The sequence below is a fragment of the Alternaria hordeiaustralica genome (assembly GCF_023758085.1).
Source record: "Alternaria hordeiaustralica strain BMP 2776 chromosome Unknown scaffold_7, whole genome shotgun sequence".
Lineage (NCBI taxonomy): Eukaryota > Fungi > Ascomycota > Dothideomycetes > Pleosporales > Pleosporaceae > Alternaria > Alternaria hordeiaustralica.
The window spans coordinates 757,164-775,673 of NW_026056779.1; the positions used below are offsets into that span (position 1 = coordinate 757,164).

At 52.8% G+C, this 18,510-nt stretch overlaps 7 protein-coding genes across 7 annotated transcripts; 3 read left to right on the top strand and 4 right to left on the bottom strand.

The window, feature by feature from the left end:
* Positions 1 to 461: 461 nt before the first annotated feature.
* J4E84_004688 (uncharacterized protein) lies at positions 462 to 1,997 on the top strand (the record flags this gene model as incomplete). The annotated part of the gene is made up of 3 exons (XM_049387291.1): positions 462 to 668; positions 731 to 1,812; positions 1,865 to 1,997. 3 exons carry the CDS (start codon positions 462 to 464, stop codon positions 1,995 to 1,997), a joined length of 1,422 nt encoding a protein of 473 aa, XP_049245064.1.
* Positions 1,998 to 3,667: 1,670 nt separating this feature from the next.
* On the bottom strand, positions 3,668 to 4,498 carry J4E84_004689 (uncharacterized protein; the record flags this gene model as incomplete). The annotated part of the gene is made up of 1 exon (XM_049387292.1): positions 3,668 to 4,498. One exon carries the CDS (start codon positions 4,496 to 4,498, stop codon positions 3,668 to 3,670), a length of 831 nt encoding a protein of 276 aa, XP_049245065.1.
* A 2,068-nt stretch (positions 4,499 to 6,566) lies between these two features.
* Positions 6,567 to 7,300, bottom strand: J4E84_004690 (uncharacterized protein; the record flags this gene model as incomplete). The annotated part of the gene is made up of 2 exons (XM_049387293.1): positions 6,567 to 6,898; positions 6,970 to 7,300. 2 exons carry the CDS (start codon positions 7,298 to 7,300, stop codon positions 6,567 to 6,569), a joined length of 663 nt encoding a protein of 220 aa, XP_049245066.1.
* Positions 7,301 to 7,605: 305 nt separating this feature from the next.
* Positions 7,606 to 9,792, bottom strand: J4E84_004691 (uncharacterized protein; the record flags this gene model as incomplete). The annotated part of the gene is made up of 3 exons (XM_049387294.1): positions 7,606 to 8,283; positions 8,340 to 9,383; positions 9,430 to 9,792. 3 exons carry the CDS (start codon positions 9,790 to 9,792, stop codon positions 7,606 to 7,608), a joined length of 2,085 nt encoding a protein of 694 aa, XP_049245067.1.
* A 1,605-nt stretch (positions 9,793 to 11,397) lies between these two features.
* On the top strand, positions 11,398 to 13,173 carry PTC2 (Protein phosphatase 2C 2; the record flags this gene model as incomplete). Its single annotated transcript, XM_049387295.1, has 7 exons — positions 11,398 to 11,433; positions 11,576 to 11,882; positions 11,939 to 12,012; positions 12,061 to 12,145; positions 12,192 to 12,398; positions 12,450 to 12,692; positions 12,779 to 13,173. The coding sequence occupies 7 exons, from the start codon at positions 11,398 to 11,400 to the stop codon at positions 13,171 to 13,173; spliced, it is 1,347 nt and encodes a 448-aa protein (XP_049245068.1).
* An 852-nt stretch (positions 13,174 to 14,025) lies between these two features.
* J4E84_004693 (uncharacterized protein) lies at positions 14,026 to 17,151 on the top strand (the record flags this gene model as incomplete). Its single annotated transcript, XM_049387296.1, has 7 exons — positions 14,026 to 14,137; positions 14,239 to 15,153; positions 15,207 to 15,308; positions 15,982 to 16,023; positions 16,078 to 16,099; positions 16,158 to 16,653; positions 16,705 to 17,151. The coding sequence occupies 7 exons, from the start codon at positions 14,026 to 14,028 to the stop codon at positions 17,149 to 17,151; spliced, it is 2,136 nt and encodes a 711-aa protein (XP_049245069.1).
* Positions 17,152 to 17,796: 645 nt separating this feature from the next.
* Positions 17,797 to 18,508, bottom strand: J4E84_004694 (uncharacterized protein; the record flags this gene model as incomplete). The annotated part of the gene is made up of 2 exons (XM_049387297.1): positions 17,797 to 18,359; positions 18,502 to 18,508. The coding sequence occupies 2 exons, from the start codon at positions 18,506 to 18,508 to the stop codon at positions 17,797 to 17,799; spliced, it is 570 nt and encodes a 189-aa protein (XP_049245070.1).
* Between the last annotated feature and the right edge of the window lie 2 nt (positions 18,509 to 18,510).

Below are 18,510 nucleotides of genomic sequence, written 5' to 3' on the forward strand. Positions count from 1 at the left end.
TTTCGATGGTGGTTCAATGCTACCTGAATCCAACCCACGTGCGCAAGGATGGAACCGCCTAAAGGAACACGACCCACGTCATGCTCTCAACATGGCTCGCTGAACTCTTGCGAAAGTCATGTGTGGAGACATTGTGCTGGTGTGCTTTAGGGTAACGCACGGGTCCGGGGCCGTCGGGGGACATATAACCGAATGCGGCTGCGCCCGCGGTAACCGGGTCGATTGCGAACGAGTACGGCAGATAACCGCGTCGGTGACTATACCTAACCCAGCACGGATTTAGTATGCAGGGACGCTGGCTGCATCCCGTTTGTCGACTAGAGTTTCCACCGGGACGACAAATCCCTCGCCCTGACGACTTGCGGTCCGGGCATTCTATGCCACCATGCAGGTAGCCTGGAAAGTTTGATGTCAATTAAAAAGCACGTTGGGCCGTTGCCCATTCCCTTGGTACTGTCAACATGAGGGTCTTATCATTACTGGTTTCTTTTGCCGCGGCGGTCTCTGCACTTGCTGTACGACAGACTGATGTCGCCAAGGATCTGGAGACTTTGGTGTCGTCGCCATCTTCGGTCAACGTCGAGGTTCGAGCACGTTGGAGTGATTACAACGCCCCCCTTCCATCTGTGGTCGTCCGCGTGCAAAATGACAAGGATGTAGCAAAGATAGTAGGTTCAGCCTCAACCAAATTGCCGGTACAACGGATCGTCGATGCTAATCCAACGAAAAGGTCAGATACTGTACGAAAATTGGGATACCGTTCCTTGCACAGAATGGCGGCATCGGATGGGGAAAGACTTTCAAGTTGGGGAAATGGGGTGTCCTGATCGACCTTGCCAATCTCAACAAAGTCGTTGTCGCTGCAGACAAGAAGACCGCCACTATCGGTGGCGGTGCAAGCATCGGAGACACGATTGCAGCAGCGAATACTGCAGGTGCATTGATCATCACCGGAAACTGTAACTGCGTTGGCGCTCTGGGTGCGATGCTTGGTGGCGGTTATGGCAATCTCATGGGCGAGGTCGGATTCGGAGTCGACAACATCATCTCCATGCGAGTGGTGATTGCATCAGGCGAAATACTTACCGCATCAGCCACGTCGCATCGGGAACTGTTCTGGGCACTTCGGGGGGCAGGACCCAATTTCGGAATCGTCGTTTCAGCAACCGTCAAGGCAACGCCCGCTACTAAAGAGGATCGCACAGCATACATCAACAACCTTTTCTTTTCACCCGACAAGCTCGAGCAGGTTGCGCAAGCGGTTGAAGACCTTCCTCTTACGCCCCAGCAGCGGGTGTACCTTGTACTGACGTCTAGTGGGGAGCCGCTCAACGAGCCTTCTATCCTCGTCACTGGCTTACTTCGTAAAGGCACGAACGAAACAGGACGCGAGGCCTTCGCCCCCTTTTACGACATTGGCCCCATTTCTGAGTCCAGCGCTATCACTACGTACGATCACTGGAACGATGCCAACATCGGCTTTTGCACTCGCGGTGGTCGCAAGCCGTCGTACAGCTCCACCATCACGGGCATGAACGCTCAGAAGTGGCCTGAGATCTGGGAGCTCTACAAAGGCTTCCAGGCCAAAGGTCCGAACTCCGCCGTTCTCATCGAGCACTACAACTTGACCAAGGCCATGTCGGCACCAGTTGGCTCGGCAGCAATGAATGAAGCACTCAGGAGGGACGCGTTCTCGCAGGCTATTGTCATACCGTGGTATGATGATGCTGGCCTCGATACGGAGGCCCTAGAATTTGGAAGCAAGGTCAGAGCACTTTGGACGAGGAGCGATAATCCCAAGAATGATCCCACGTAAGTGTCTATTGCCATGATCGAAACGAACTAGTGCTCACAAGATGCGCAGCTATGCCAACTTCGCCTTTGGCGACGAGACCAACACTGCTATCTACGGATCCAGTCTCCCCAAGCTGAAAATACTCAAGAGGAAATACGACCCGAAGGGAGTGTTCAGTCAGTGGTTCCCGATAAAACCATAAGTGATAGATAGCGTCCATGCTCAGCTTTCAGACAAAAGCAATGCAATTAATGCCTCTTCCGACTACCCAGTGTGTCAACCTAAAATACCGTGCATCTTATCGTGTATCCGTCCATCATCCCCCAAACTCAACCTCTCTAATCCACCACAAGTCCCATACCCCATTGTTTGCCTCAACCAGTCCAACCGTCGAATTCGAGCTCCAGTCCTCGTACCCACCATCCGCCGAGCACGTCGCAGTTACCCTACGTGTAGTACAGCCCCATAAACCTGCGTCGGTCTCTGCTCTATTCAAGGCGTCTTTTGCTCTATTCCAGCAATCAAATACTTGGATTGCGTTGCCGACCCAGGAATGCTGCGGAACCATTTGGAGAGGCCAGGCGGAGCAAGTGGTGCGCATCAGGACGTATTGGCTTATGCGCGGGCGTGGAGGCTTCGGTGGTGGGGGATATGGGAGGGGGGTGTTGGTTGCGGGGATGATGCGTGAGGGCATGTCTGTTGTGTGTTGAGATCGCTTGGGGTATTTTGTGTTCTTATTGAGATTGAGATAATGTTTGATCTAGGTGATGAATTGTATTCTTAAGGTATATTGGAGATCACGAGGCATCTTCACGAGAGACATGCATGTGGCCCGTAGACTCACATACCAGCGTGATAGTCCGCTAGCTCAACCCAGTACAGCCTCTCGTGATGTACCCCATTCTCCATCTCCTTCCCAGTCAGGACACCGAAATGAAATACTGGCTCACCGTTACTAGCCGGCCCACCATTCACCAGCTGATAGGTTCCCGGCGTGATGGTAGCTATCGTAGCTGAGATGTCGCCGGCAGCACGCATAGAATCTCGGAGTTGAAGCATCCGCAGTCGGAGGAAACTGGCCGATGGAAGCTCGTGTGCCCACACGCCGAGTGGCTCACCCTGCCAGGGAGGGGAGGTAGGAGAGGGGAATGGGGAGGGTGGGATGGGGCGAATCAGTGTCATCAGGACTAATGCTTTGGATCTGAGGTCGGTAGACACTGTGTACACCTCGGTCGCCATCGGGTCCAAGATTTGGCCAACGTAAAGTGGAAGTTGATGGACACATCGTATTGATAAACCGATGCCAATTAGTTGCCATTTTAAAGTTTGCTCAGCTGCCGGACTAGGTCATGAGGCGTGTGCTAACACGCATGTCGTTGCCTATAAGTTGCTTTGTCGGCAGCGCAATTCTTTCCCGACAAGTATCTTTTTCCGTCGAACATGGCAGCGAATTCGGCAGATAACCCATACAGTGTCGTCCTCAAGAGCGCCCATTATCCCCTTAGCACGCCCGTTCCACGAAAATGGGTGGGTAACACGGTCTACACCTACTCTGGAAGTGATGCAGTCCTGGAACTCCCTCGTTTACATGCTGCGATGGACAACTTGTACGATAAGATGGAGCCGGGGAAGAACCGTCGGCGATTTCAGATAGAAGATGCAGAGGACGCTGCCTTCATGTTGGCGGCTGGCGGGCCCGCTGTGGTATGTGCTATATGCGGTCGGTTCAAAGAGGGCGAGGCGGGCAAGGCGGGCAGAGCCGTCAATCGGTTGTATTGGATCGAGCGAGTCGAGGTCGTCCAAAGTTCTGACGGTGGCATACCCGCAGTGCAAGCGGCTTCTTAAAATTTCGATTGCTTCGTCGCGTGGCATTCAGTCAGAGTCTTGTGATAGCAGCTTCACAGCGAATGTCTGCTCTCCAAAGACATTCCCGAACGCGGCTATCCGCTTCTTGGTCATCCAAACTGTTAGCACGGGTATTTTCCTCCTCTTCATCGTGTTGTTCTCATTTGACATTTCATCTTTCTTCTGTGTGCTCGGTGCCTTTTCGACGTCCGCATCGTCCTTTTCCGTCGGCCTGGTTTTGATCTCTCGGTCAACCTCGACGCTCGTGAGCATTGTGTACATCCACCATGCCTCCTCCTTCCCATGCTTATCGTCCTCTCCACCACTCGGTGCTACAATGCGCCGGACCATATCAACGATGCTTACTAGCTTTGTTGTGCCCTCACCCTGTGCAGAAACAGCTATGATCACATCATCCTCTTTCAGAGCTTCCGGCATCTCGATTGTAGACGCTGGGTCTTTGTACGCGCCCAAATATGTCTTCAACCTGTTGATACCGGATTTGATGTTCTGATTCTTCGAGAAGACGACGGGTACGATGTTCTGTGTGGCTCGCATGCGCTTCTGGGTTTCGAGGAGCTTGCGTAGCTCGGTAGGCAGCCGTGTCCATGGCTCGTAGAGAGAGGGATGGATCGTGGGAGGAGATGGTGGTTGTGATGGCTTCTTCGAGGCTGATCCATTAATCTTATCTTGCGCCTTTCGCTTCTTGCCAGCTGTCGGTGCGTCCTCGGGTGCCCCAATGATGGGTAGGGTAGGTCCTTCGCTCGAGTACGGCGGGCTCGCAGTCACCGTCGTGGTGTTGGCATCTTTTTCGGCCGACGATGCGAACATCTCACTCATGCGCTTTGGTTTTCCCATTATAAACAGTGAGGGGTGTGCGATAGCCGAGGGTTGTGCAGTCAACGCGCGACTGCGATGACGAAAATTGGACGCGCCAAAAATCTCAAGACGCGCCGCCGGAGATACCAGATTGCGCTAGCTTATCGCCGGCTGTGCCGCCCATCCCTCTCGACCATCTGATCTTTCAGCACACATATACAATAATCTTTGTCACCGCGACTTTATATCGGAAAACATCAAAGAAACGTTCTCTCCCTTTGTGATCAGTACATCATGGACGACGATGTAGCTGAAAGTCTGGGTCGCTTGAGCCTCGCTACACATGGCCATCGCCAGATCGACGCAGTGTATGTAAGTCGTGCTAAGCTGTGTAGATGTCAGGCTTACGATGGAAAGTGATAAGAGTACCCCTTATATACCACCATTTCTTCGTCTACCAGCCGAGATTCGAGTCATGATTTACGAGCATGCGTTCATCAACAAGACGATACATGTACAACCGAAATCCACTGATCTACTTGGAGGCACATATCTCCTGCGACGTAACGGGATTCCAAGATACCAGCAAACTATCTCTCTTTTGATGACTTGTAGACACATTAGAGAAGAAGCGACTCCTACATTCAACGAGCTAGTCACCTTTGACCTCACACTCTACTACAACTGCATGGCGGCCGCGTACGAACTAGGACCCGGCATTTGCCAAGCCATAAAAGCTATCAAAGTAGAGCCAAGGCTTGCAAAACGTTTAGCGATAGGACTCCAACAGGGTGCGCCATCTAGCACTAACTACAGGCATTTGTTGCCTTCCTTACAACAGGTGCGTATTCAACAGACTTCTATATTCGGGCTACTCAGTATGAGCCCTGACTTGGCTGTGAGAGCTCTGCGACTATACTTCGGTAATAGCAACCTTGAGGTCATATTTAGCAGGATGTGAGCTCTCTTGCACGACCGAATGGAACGGTGGATCATCGCCTCTGCCACTCAGTGAATGTCTGCCCTGAAACCAACTCAGTGCACCACTAGCGGAACTAGTTCATGAATTTGATAGCCTGGAAATCACAGAGTTTGCTGTACTGAGTACATTATTCTTGACATTCCCGCTCAACAAGAACACCTCAACATGGATTCCAATCTGGTGGACCCGACGACACAAAGCGCCATCGCCGAGGCTACTCTTGCTCATCGATATGAAGCCTCTGAACAAGGAGTTGTCTTCGATAGGAGCAGAAGCACAGATATGTAAGTCATTTGCCGCAGCGAGTTATATACTTCTACTGACAGCGCCCTAGTGTCCGGACCGTCCAGCAGCCCTTCCGTTTCTTCGACCTACCCACGGAACTCCGACTCATGGTTTACGACTACGCCTTCCACAGGAAATGCATAACCCCTACGCGCTCGCGCCGTTCGCAACCTCCAGTGCACAGCCGTCACTTTCCAGGAGCCTTCAGCCTTCTATTCTCTTGCCAAACGATACGCAACGAAGCAAGGGACTTCATCTACAAACACCGTACCTTTGACCTCCAATGTTATTATGACCTCCCAACAGCGCTTCAATATCTAGGGGCGGAAGTCTGCGGATCCATCACGGCTATCAGGATCGAGAAGATGGGTCTTCTCCGTCCAGGTCTCTATATTTGTGTCCCCCCATGGAACGCCGATAACTACTCCCGGTTTATCAAGCGGTACTATCCGCGGCTACATGAGGCTCAACTGGTGACTCTTCGATGGGGAAATGTGACGCGACCGTTCCGAGAGAATGTCGCCGCTCAGCTCAGGGATGTCGAGACATTGCTTGCGGAATGTCGAATTACACTGAAATCAAGTCTACTCTAAGACTAGGAGTCAGATGCTCATGCGCACACGGGTTCCAGTCTTCAACAATATGCCGAGCACCTGTCAGCCAGCAGACGACATGGACGTATGAGTTCGGGGAAAATGTGAGTGTATCGACACCTGGCGAATACGTATCCGGTATATCGTATTGGAAATGATGGGATAAGATGTCCAGGGATAGAAGCCTTCTTAGAGGATGAATTTCAATTTACCCACTACCATACTCACAACCTTTCCTTTTATTTACTCACATTCTCCGATAAATCGCCGCGTCAATCCCCACCGCATCTTTCATAACCTTCATCGTCCACTCACTAATCGGCTCAAAAGCTTTGACCGTGTCCCCCAGCTGCTCTCCCTCCCCGAACTCGTGAATAGCCAGGAAAGACAACTCTTGCTTCTTCCCATCCTCATCTTCAGAACCCGATTCTTGCCTGACAAGTGAATACCGACACGTGCGCAGCCAACCTGGTTGCTCAGACGTTTGCTGGTTATGCTCCTCGCGGTACCAAGCATCCAGGTCCTCAGCGCCGGTGGGTGAGGGTTGCATGAGTGCTATCATAATTGTTGGTGCAGGTTCTACAACGTTGAGGTCAGCGAATTATACTTCTCATCTCCGTCTCTACTTGAGATATGGCGTGCAGACATACCACCAGTCTTCCCCGGACCAAAAATCTGGACTCCAGAATACGCCCTAACATCCCACTCTCCACCCACATTCTCGCCGTTAAGAAACTTCAACATCTGCTTTACATTCACACCCGCCAGGTCTTCTGTGTCGCAGACGAAGAGATGCTGTTTGTCGTATTCGGTATTTGCGGCTTTGTAGTGTGTTGCCGTTTTGATGCCGAGAACATTTCCTGTTATGGCCGTGGATAAGAGGGCGAGCTTGTCGTCCGGTTGTGCTTCGTTACCTCCGGCTGAGGTGGGTTTGAGAAAGGCGAGGAGGACGCCGGCGCCTGGTTTATGCTCTGATGCCATAATGGAAGAAGAGATGTATTCTGGTGACGAGGACTATAATAAGTGAATATGAGATGGTTTTGAGGGGAAACACTATGGGCTGGATGAAGATAAGTTCAAACGCAGTTACTAAATAGACCATCGAGGGTAAGCGCATGCCGTGTCTCCACTTCCCGGATCAAATTACCCGCTGGCTTCCTCTCGGCATACTTGTTATACGCACATGCACTACAACAAAACAAGATTTCGATGGACAGACTTCTTTAACATCAAGTTCGCTGTTCTATTTCAAATACAATTACATATATACAAAGACATGCTTTCATCTACAACTTGCTCTTCTCAATGCGCTTGAACAGGACATCGCTATCCGGGTATGGGTCGACGGTGTAATTGTTAAGCGGGTTGAGCTCGCTGGCCCTGTAGAACATATCCTCGTAGACCTTGCCGTCTGCGCGTCCCAAACTGCTGTCCAAGACCCAGTCGTCAAAGCCCCAGGCATCCACAAGCCTGACAGCGTGTGGCCGGATCTCCTTGAGCAGGTTCATGACGGTGTTGGTTCTCGCGAGCGAAATCTGGTGCTTGCTGCATGCGCCGGAAGCGTAGAACTCGGAGCCCTCCTGCTCAAGTGTGTGCAGAGCGAAGAGACGGAACAGCTTCATCAGCACGTCGACAATGTTCTTGTCAACGTTGCCTGCCTTTGCAATGTTCCTGAGCGCAGACAGGTTGTTCTTTACGACCATGTACTGTGCGTGGGCTTTGCTGAGGCGGTAGAAGTCGACGAGCAGATCGTTCCAGGGCTTCTTCTGCTCATCGCGGTGCTTGCTGGCTTCGAAGGTAAGGAACGAGACGCGCCAAGCGAAGGCATTGACGAGGTCGTCGTCGTCGCCAATAACGTCGAATGCACAGCCAATTTCACGACGTGCATGGAATTGAGAAAGGATCTGAGTTGTGTCGTTCGTTGGCTTTTCGCCCTTGAGTACGGAACGGGCGGACTTTAGCATCTAGAACAAAGGTTAGTAAGGACTGATTGAAGTTCAGTTGAATACAAGAGACTTACGTATCGCGCAACTTGCTGGGTCAACATGTAGTTGTCGCCTTCCCAGGTGGTAGTAGGGAGGTAGTCAGAGTACCACGGCCCGATACCGCTGAAGCTTGAGTAGCCATGACCACCACAGGCTCGTCGGCAGACCTCGAGACCTTCTGCTGCGATCGAACTGCTAAGCGACTTCAATGCGCATGAAGAAGCGTGCAGGTCTGCCAGCATATCGCTGCCTGATTGCACCTCCTCTGGCCCTGCTCCGCGCTTGCTTGGTGCATTGGTAGCGTTGCCCTGAGCGATCCTCTTCTGGTTCTCCTGGTACATGTCCATCATCGACTTTCCGGTGAAATGTAAAGCGAAAGTAGCGGCGAGAAGAGGAAGCAACCGAATCTGCACCATAGTGTAGTTCAGAACAGCAGTCTCAGCCTCACCAGCGGGAGCATCTCGGTCCTGGAATTGCCGTCGCACAGCACAGTAACGGGTGGCGATGGTAACACCTCGAGCCAACACACTACCGGCTTGCATGACAATAGTCGATCGAACCCATGTGAGGGTTCCATAGACGAGGGAGGGCGCGCCACGGCGTCCGAACTTGTTCGTGTTGGGGTCAACGAATGTGTAACGAGCCAGCATGCTGATGTGGGGGATCTTGACGTGGTTGAAGAGAAGGAAACCGTTGTCCATGGTGTTGTAACCGAACTTGGGACCGATGTCTCCGATGTGAATGTTGTCGAGCGGCTCGTGTGTCTTCAGGTCACGGATCTGGACGCAGAATGGAGTCGGCCCGTATGATTTGCCATCAATGATGAGCTGAGCCATGACGACCGCGTGGTTAGCTGTGCGACCTAGGGATCCAATCCACCATTTGCTGGCGGTCAGATGTGGGGAGTGGATGGTGAAGGTCTTGTCCTCTTTGTTCCAGGTGGCGGTTGTTTCAAGTCCTCGAACGTTAGAACCATGGCCAAGCTCAGTCTGAGCATAACATCCGATGATCTCGTAGTTGTTGGCCTTGGTGAGCCACTTTTCCTGCTGCTCCGGCGTACCCTGGCCTTCAAGTGTAACCTGCATAGTGAGTAGAAGTCGCGCAGAGACAGAACATGGCGCGTACCTTGAACATAGAGTCGTGGAGTCCGTATGGTCCGGGTTCGCCAACAAGTTCTGTAGCAGTCCGGAACTCGTCAAAAGACCAGTTGTGTTGCTTTTTCAAGATTCTGAGTCTCTTCTCCCTTGCAAGCGCCCTCTCGAATCTGTCGATTCTTCCCATGAAGTAGTTCTGCGACTTGTCGAAGACCTTCTCTGACTTGAGAATCTCAAGAATCTTGTTTCTCCTGTCGATGACATCCTGCGTGTGTAGGAGCACTTCCAGCTCCTGGACGGGGATATTGGAGTTTTCGCGTTCAGCCTTGAGCAATTCGTGGCCTTGGATGCCCGAAGGCTTCAGCTGCTTGACCCAGTCCGGTGTTGGCTTCATTGTGATAGTAGATTGATGATGGAGATGATGGGAAGAGAGTGTGTTTGGAATGATGATTAAGTAGGATGTCGATCTTGCGCTACCTCGGACAGCCGAGGTTCAAATTTAGACTAAGCCATATTAGGCGATGACTGCGATATCCGGACCGTGCGACGGCTTATACGTGCGCGTCTGATAGATAATCTCATGAAAGTTCCGAAGCCAATACCCCCGGTAGATGACGAAGGAAGTTGGCGACACGGGGTTCTATCATTTGCGCTGTCGCCCTCGTCGTGGGGCTTTTAGTGCATATTCAAAGAACATTTGGGGTCTCCGGGGTACCGGGGTCCTCCGGGGGCACGCTCGTCTCACAGAAGCAACACTGAGTCAGTACCATGAGAGTATTTCAGATGCTTAGTGTTGCTGCACTGTATCAAAAGGACCTCGGTAGCCCAGGTCAAGCGTCCCCGTTATAGCTTTCCCATGGATAATATATGGGGAGTTTCAGGACCACGTTGCACAGGTATCTTGTGTTCCCAGTTACCCACGCAGCTGCTCATACGCAGCCATAACATGGTGCCGCTTTAGAAAAGGGCCGCGGTTTGGCTGCTCACAGCTCCTGCCTCGCGCTACGGTGGAACGTATATCGCGAGTTTCGGAGGTGTAGTGTAGGAAGCAACACCTTGCGTGCCAATCGGTCGGGTAGTACTAATCCGTCGTAGTGCATCGTCAGAGCCCGACACGGAATCTGGACCCTGGGAATTGTCGCGCCGCAACGCGGCTGAGCAAGTGTTGCCCTTTCTATCGCGTTCACGGGACCAAATTCATGTGCAGCAAAGCAAATTCTTTCCGAACCGTGTTACTGCATCCAAACCCTGAATGTATGCACGATTTTTGGGGATTCAACCCAGCTGTGTAGATTAGACGGCCCACATTCAGGGTGCTTGATGCGGGACAGGTACAACTTGAGGAGGAGGGCTTCTTGTATCGAGTGATGAAGCTATGCCTCAGTCAGAAAGGACGATCAGCTCCAGTGCATCGAGGCCAGGCGGCGGCTGCTGTTGAGGCGCTGATAGGGGTGCTCACGGCTTTGTGCGTGGCACGCGAGCTCTTGCACAAGTAAGCAAGCATCTAGGCGCCGGCTGCCTCGCCTTAGCAGAGCACTGCCCGAAAAGATGCACGACCAGGCAGCCATTGGCAAACTGAGCGCGTATTCCAGTCAGGAGGCCGCAATCCACAGCGACAGGAGCTGGTGGGGGAAACGGGACTGCAGAAAATGCGGCGGCGTCATCGTTTCTGGCCTCGACCTAGCCACACCCACTAGCCCGCACGGGCCCGGCCTGACAGGTAGAGCAGCGTCACTCTTTGCCTACAACACCATCCGGCCTGTTTACCCCCGCGAGCTAGAGCACGCAATTCTTTTCTCCTGTCCTCTTCCTAAGGACCTACACGACGCCCACCACACACGCCCGGCCACTTACCCAGTCGCCCCTGCGCCTAGCCACATCTGAAATCCCCCCACACACCAACAGCGCAGTTTGGAATTCTATGCTCCTAGGGAGACTCGCGATCAACCTCAGACTTCCCCTCGTCTCCTCCCACAGGTCCTTGTAGGCACCGGACAACATGGGTCAGACACTCTCAGAACCCGTCGTCGACAAGGTAATTGCCTCCCAATGCTGGCCCCCCGCCCCCGCACCTGCGCTACTCCTCGCTCTATTTGGCGGCAGTCGCCTGCATTGAGCTGCACGGCCGCGCAGGTTGTCCTTCACATTAACACGACGCTAATACGCTACTTGCGCAGAAATCCGAAAACGGCGATGGCGAGTCACTCATCTACGGCGTGTCGTCGATGCAGGGCTGGCGGATCAGCATGGAGGACGCGCATGCCACCGTACTAGACTTTGCAGGTGAAGCAGGCAAACCCACTGGCAACGACAAGCGACTCGCCTTCTTCGGCGTATACGACGGACACGGTGGTGACAAGGTGGCCTTGTACGCTGGCGAGCAGCTGCACCAGATTGTCGCGAAGCAGGAGGCTTTCAAAGAGGGCGACATCAAGAAGGCTCTACAAGATGGTTTCCTCGCCACAGACCGCGCCATCTTGAGTGGTATGTTTCTAGGGCACCTGTTCTTTAGTCAACAAGTGGCTGACTCACGCGAACAGATCCCAAGTACGAGGAGGAGGTATCTGGCTGCACTGCGTCCGTTGCCGTCCTTTCCAAAGACAAGATCTACGTCGTACGTTGACCCCATATAACATTCCTTGGCCTACTCTCACATCAATAGGCCAACGCAGGTGACTCGCGTACTGTCCTAGGCGTCAAGGGAAGGGCTAAGCCGCTCTCTTTCGACCACAAGCCCCAGAATGAGGGTAAGAAACATGGATTACACAGGCAAGCAGCACTGACATCTATTAGCTGAGAAGGCACGTATCCAAGCTGCAGGTGGTTTCGTCGACTTTGGCCGTGTCAACGGCAACCTGGCCCTATCGCGCGCGATAGGTGACTTCGAGTTCAAGAAGAGCGCCGATCTTCCTCCCGAGCAGCAGATAGTTACTGCCTTCCCGGATGTTGAGATACATGATATCAACCAAGATGACGAGTTCTTGATCGTCGCCTGCGATGGTAAGATAGTACAACCTGCTATGCCCGTGCGCTCTTATTGACTCCATACAGGTATCTGGGATTGCCAGTCTTCTCAAGCCGTCGTCGAGTTCGTTAGGCGCGGAATTGTCGCAAAGCAGGATCTTGCTTCCATTTGCGAGAACATGATGGACAACTGTCTGGCTTCAAACAGCGACACGGGAGGTGTTGGCTGTGACAACATGACCATGACTGTCATTGGTCTCCTACAAGGAAGGACGAAGGAGCAGTGGTACGAGGACATCGCAAAGCGGGTTGCGAATGGAGAGGGTCCATGTGCGCCGCCAGAGTACGGCAAGTCAGAAGATCCAGCCAAGTCCGCCTCAGAGAGCGAGTAGTTCAGTTCTAATATAATTGTGTAGCCGAGTTCCGCGGTCCCGGCGTTCACCATCGCATTGACGATTCTCCTGATGACATCGACATGGACTTGGACAGTCGATTCCGGCCGAACAACGGCAACGGCGGTCGCATCATCCTTCTCGGCGACGGTACCGAAGTCTCGACTGGAGACAATGACGGCGAGATGTTCGATAACGAGGACGAAGACAAGGATCTGGATTCGCAAGTCAACAAGTACAACCAGGACGCCAACGCCAAGTCTCGCGAGGATCGCGAAGGCACGCCAGGCCCTCAGCACGAGAGCAAGGTCCAAGTGACTGAGTCGCCCTCATCTGTACAGACGGAGAAGTCCGACGCTCCGGAGTCCCAGACCGACAAGAAGCCTGAGGCAGGCACAATCAAGACGAGCGAGAAATAGCTTGTCCTCACTTGACTTGGCCACGATTAATGATGTTTGGCTCGAAGGGCTCAGTTTCGATGCATGATGATATGCAATGTCTCTCTTATGGATGTTTTGCAAGCGACGATGGGTACGTTGGTTTCCTGTACAATCAAACGACGGGTCATGGAAACGAGCCTCATAGATCGCAAGCGGGCAGATTTACGAAATGATACCTGGCGGGCTCGGCCTTCGCCTTCCACTTTACCTAGCTATCACTTTGTTCATGATACAATGGTTTTATCAAGATGGTGTTTACCACGACCTTCGTCTGTGTCTAAACTGGAAGCGTGTGCAGTGCCCCTATGACATCACTTCTATCAGCCGCGTTTTAAGACATAGTGGAATGCGTGTTGCAGCAGATAGCACCGAGTTCCCTGTCTTTATGCGTCTACTTATTGCTAGGAAACAAGCTTTCAGATGCCCCACTGTCCCGCTCTTAGGTCGATTTGCGGCGTCATCGTCAACGGACACATATGGACCCCGATCTTGGGAGGTGACTCACAGTCGAGTGTGTCAATCGATAGCGAGGACTTTGTTCCATCCGTGCTACATGCAATTGCCGTTCGTATTGCCGTCCACGAGTCCGGAGATAAGCTTGGGATCAGGGTCCAGTCCGAGCAGCATCACCTTTCGTCATAATTTGCGACAGCTGTGCAAGCGTCACGATTATGGCGTGGATCCGAGAGTGCCGGTGGTACAATGCTAAAAGCAATGTCAACGCTTGTTCTTGATTCAAAAGATAAAGTAAAACAAGCATTCCCTTCAAGATCCATTATCGAGTTCCTTCCTCAATTGCGCTGACGCTGTACCTGACTGGCCACTTGCATCATGGACCCTGTAAATCCCAACCAGAAGGCCCGAACCACGCAGCAATACGCCTTGTTTCAGCGGAAGAACTTTTGGAAATCCAATGAGGGCGAAGTACCAGTGTTCAACACAGGTAAGTATGCTTTACCTTCATAGCACTGTCGCGCAAGTAGAAATCGAGCGAACCAGAAACTGGACATTCCAGATCGCGCAAGGCTGATGCACTGTGTATAGAACCGGGCAAACTCGAAGACTTAGCAAAAGAGAAACTCAGCCAAGGTGGCTGGTTCTACGCGTCCTCAAATGCCGGCCAATCGCACACGCATACCGTAAACAGACAAGCGTTCTACCGACATCGAATTATCCCGCGTATGCTCGTAGATACCAACCAGCGCGACACTGCGACCGAGATCTTTGGACACAAAGTGCCTGCGCCGATTGGATTTGCGCCTGTTGGTATCAACAAGATCTACAACCCAGAGGGCGAGCTACCCGTAGCAAGAGCCGCAGGCGCCTTAGGGCTACCATACTGTCTCTCGACAGCAGGCTCACAGAGCATAGAGGACGTAGGCCATGCCAACGATGAGGGCGTAAGGAAGGGACAAGGCGACACAGGCACCGCCGCCGGTGGCGGCGAGAAGGGGGTGAGATTCTTCCAGCTCTACATGCCGCACGATGACGAGCTTACTCGATCGCTTCTCCAACGTGCTGTGGACAGCGGCTTCACAGCCTGCATCCTGACGCTTGACACTTGGCAGCTCGGATGGCGACATGACGATGTCGCAAATTCAAATTACGCGTTCTACCATGGGCTTGGTGCGGATCTGGGCCTTACCGACCCTGTCTTCCAGAAGAGACTCAAGGAGAAGGGTATTGACCCCAAGACACAGCCCAACGAAGCTGGCGCGCTTTGGATCGATAACGTATGGCATGGACGCGCTCATACGTGGGAGAAGGCGGTGTGGGCGATGAAACTATGGAAGGAGCTCAGTGGTGGCAAGCCATTCTCTCTGAAGGGCATTCAGAGTGTCGAAGATGCGAAGAAAGCTGTTGATCTGGGCTTCGATGGCATCGTAGTCAGCAACCACGCTGGAAGACAAGTCGACGGCGCGGTCGCAAGTCTTGATGCTCTTGAGAATATTGTTGATGGTACGTTCAGTGTATCCTGTCTCTTGTTACTGCATAGCTAACAAAGTCTCCAGCTGTCGGCGACAAAATCTACATCATGTTCGACTCTGGTGTCCGTTCCGCATCCGACGTCTTCAAAGCGCTCGCTCTGGGCGCAAAATTCGTATTCGTTGGCCGTCTGTGGATCTGGGGCCTTTCGATCATGGGCGAAACGGGAGTCGACCATGTTATGCGCGGTCTACTAGCTGATCTGGACATCTTGATGAACGTTGGAGGGTTCAAGAATGTTGATGAGATCACGAAGGATGCGTTGGAGAGTGGACCGAAAAGTTATCCGCTTATACATACAGCTAGTAAGCTGTAGGCTGCTGTCTTAGATTCTTACCGCTATTCAACGCGTCTCCGCGTACCCGGGTCTCATGTAGACGGGCACTTGAAATACCACCTAGTATTGTGTTCATCCAGCTTGTGTTTTGTGTTGTATGATATAGCACTCAACTCTGAATCCTGCGAAGACACCAGAGTATGGCTTAACATCATGTGCCTGACACCCGTAACAAAGTATGCCTTTCGCACGAGCACAGTCACGACATCTGAATTCACCATTCACTATGAGGAGCTTACATAGCGCTAGGCCGCTATAGGCTGACCGCCATAGGGCTGAAGTGGCCCAAGCACTCCCGAACAAGACCAACTCCAACTCCCCTCAACGCGCAAAGCTCTCCAATCGTGATCGCAACTTCGCGCGCGTCATGTTCTGCAGTTGTCGCGCATACTAACACCGTCGCATTGATTGTACTACTACGGGTTTCCGGTATACACAAAAGTTCATCCCTAATTCGTAAATAGACAGAGACCCTATAATCAAGATGTCGGTCATTCTATGCACAGGTACGTTGAGCCTACCCCACATGTGGCAGACAAACGACTAACATCCAATTGCAGCCGGTTACGACCACACCATTAGGTTCGCACGCGTCTCATGCGCCATTGGCAGCCATTCATACTGACTCCGACGTCTCTAGATTCTGGGAAGCGCTCTCCGGTATATGCTCCCGCACTATCCCGCACCCCGACTCCCAAGTCAACCGCCTTTGCATCTCGCCCGACAAGCGATACCTCGCCGCCGCCGGTCACCACACGGTCAAGCTCTACGACATCAAGTCTACAAACCCGAACGCGATCCTCACCTTCGACGGTCACACCTCCAACATCACCGGTGTCGCGTTCCACTGCGAGTCCAAGTGGCTGGTCACATCGTCTGAAGATGGCACGGTCAAGATCTGGGACACGCGATCAGGCAACGTTCAGCGCAACTACACTCATGGCGTTCCGGTCAACGATGTCGTCATCCATCCAAACCAGGGAGAGCTCATCAGCTGCGACCGCGGTGGTAACGTGAGGATCTGGGACCTGGGAGAGAATAAGTGTTCTCACCAGCTCATCCCAGAGGACGACGTCAGCGTGGCTAGTGTTACGGTTGCAAGCGATGGAAGCATGGTCTGCGCAGGCAACAACGCCGTGAGTCTGGCCAGATGAGAGTATCAAACCTTTGCTAACACCGCATGCTAGGGCAACGTCTACGTTTGGCGCATGATCCAGCGCAGCGATACCACCTCGATCCTCCCCATCTGCAAGTTCGTGGCCCACACAACCTACATCACCCGCGTCCTCCTTTCGCCGGACGTGCGTCATCTAGCCACCTGCTCCGCCGACCACACGGCGCGCATCTGGTCCGTTGATCCTACCGCTCCCCATAACGTCACGCCCACCGACAACCTGCCAGCAGCTAGCGAGCGCGACCCAGCTGCCTTTCCTCTGGAGACTACGCTACATGGTCATCAGAGGTGGGTCTGGGACTGCGCCTTCTCCGCCGACAGCGCCTACCTCGTTACCAGCTGCTCAGACCACTACGCAAGGCTGTGGGAGCTTGGTAGCCAGAGCATCATCCGGCAGTACAACGGACATCACCGTGGTGCTGTCTGTGTCGCGCTCAACGACACGGCCGTCGGCAACTAGGAGATTCACACTCTACGCACAACTGATTGGCATGATATGATACCCGCCACCCTAGCGTGTGAAGGATGAGGGACACAAGGATTCCGGCATTTGCATCAGCGTTGGCGTTTCGGCACAAGGGGATGGAAGGGTAATGAGTTAATGACACTTTGGCGTTTACGGCGAATGAGGTAACTTCTAATATGGATGCGGGAACGGGTCACTAAGGTCATCAAAGTTTCGCATCGACGCAAAAGCGACGATACGCCTGGAAAATGTGTTATAGCAGACAGATCAAAAAATCTGAAATGTAAATTTCCACTACAAACTCTCAACGCTCATTGACACAGACACAACAATCTTGGAGCAAATCAAATATGCGTCCACCGACTCTCCTCCTGCGGTGGTCTCCACTTACTCATAGCCGTACCTAGCTTATGGGCATTCCTTCTTTGCGCAGGCGTCCTACCAGTATGTTAGCATCTTCCATCAGCTCTGCGCGCTCCGAAGCCTCCAACTTACGTAGTTCTTCATCTTGCTCTGCACGCACGCATCAAAACTAACTTTCTTCTCGCACAAACACGAGACGTGCCTACATTACACCGTTAGCATCGAGCTCAAACTCATATCAACGCGATAAATGCAGAGATTGTAGTGTGAGCGGGATCAAACGTACATATCCCACTCCTTCTGACACTTCACACACTGTGCAGGCCCACCCCTCTTCTTACACCCCTCCACGCTTTTGCCTTCCATTCCCGGTCCCCTCTTCACGTTAAGGTTGGTATCCGCACTCTCGTCCTCCGCGGCATTCTCACTCGCAGCGTCTAGCACAAGAGCCAGCTCCTCTGCTTCTTTCTCAGCAGCTGCGTCGTAGTACGTAGACGAGTCATATTTATCAGGAACCGCGTTGGCAAGGGCGCGTTTATCGGGTATCTGAGGAGAAGAGGAGCCGATGCCGCCGCCGGGGAGGTCGCTGTCGGGAAGCATGTTGTCGACCATTTGGCCGGAGGCAATACCGCCACCTGGGAGGTCGCTGTCCGGAAGCATGTTGTCCACCATTTGGCCGGAGCCAGATCCAGAGACTGGGTCAGGGTAGAAGGCTGTGGGGAGGGGAGGAGGGGGGTTGGAGGCGTGGACTGGGGCAGCGGCTACCAGAGCGCTGAGGGTTGTGAGGAAGAATAGCGTAGGCTCCATGGTGGTGTAGTTGTAGGTGTAGTACAGTATGGCTGTCTGAATAAATGGGAGCGTGCGAATCTAAAGGATAGGAAAGATGTTAGGGAGGGCGGTGGCATTTATGCACAGGAACTCGCTGTCGGTCTTCACGTTACCAGATGTCATATCTCGACCTATCAATGACCTTGACATCACACTCCATGG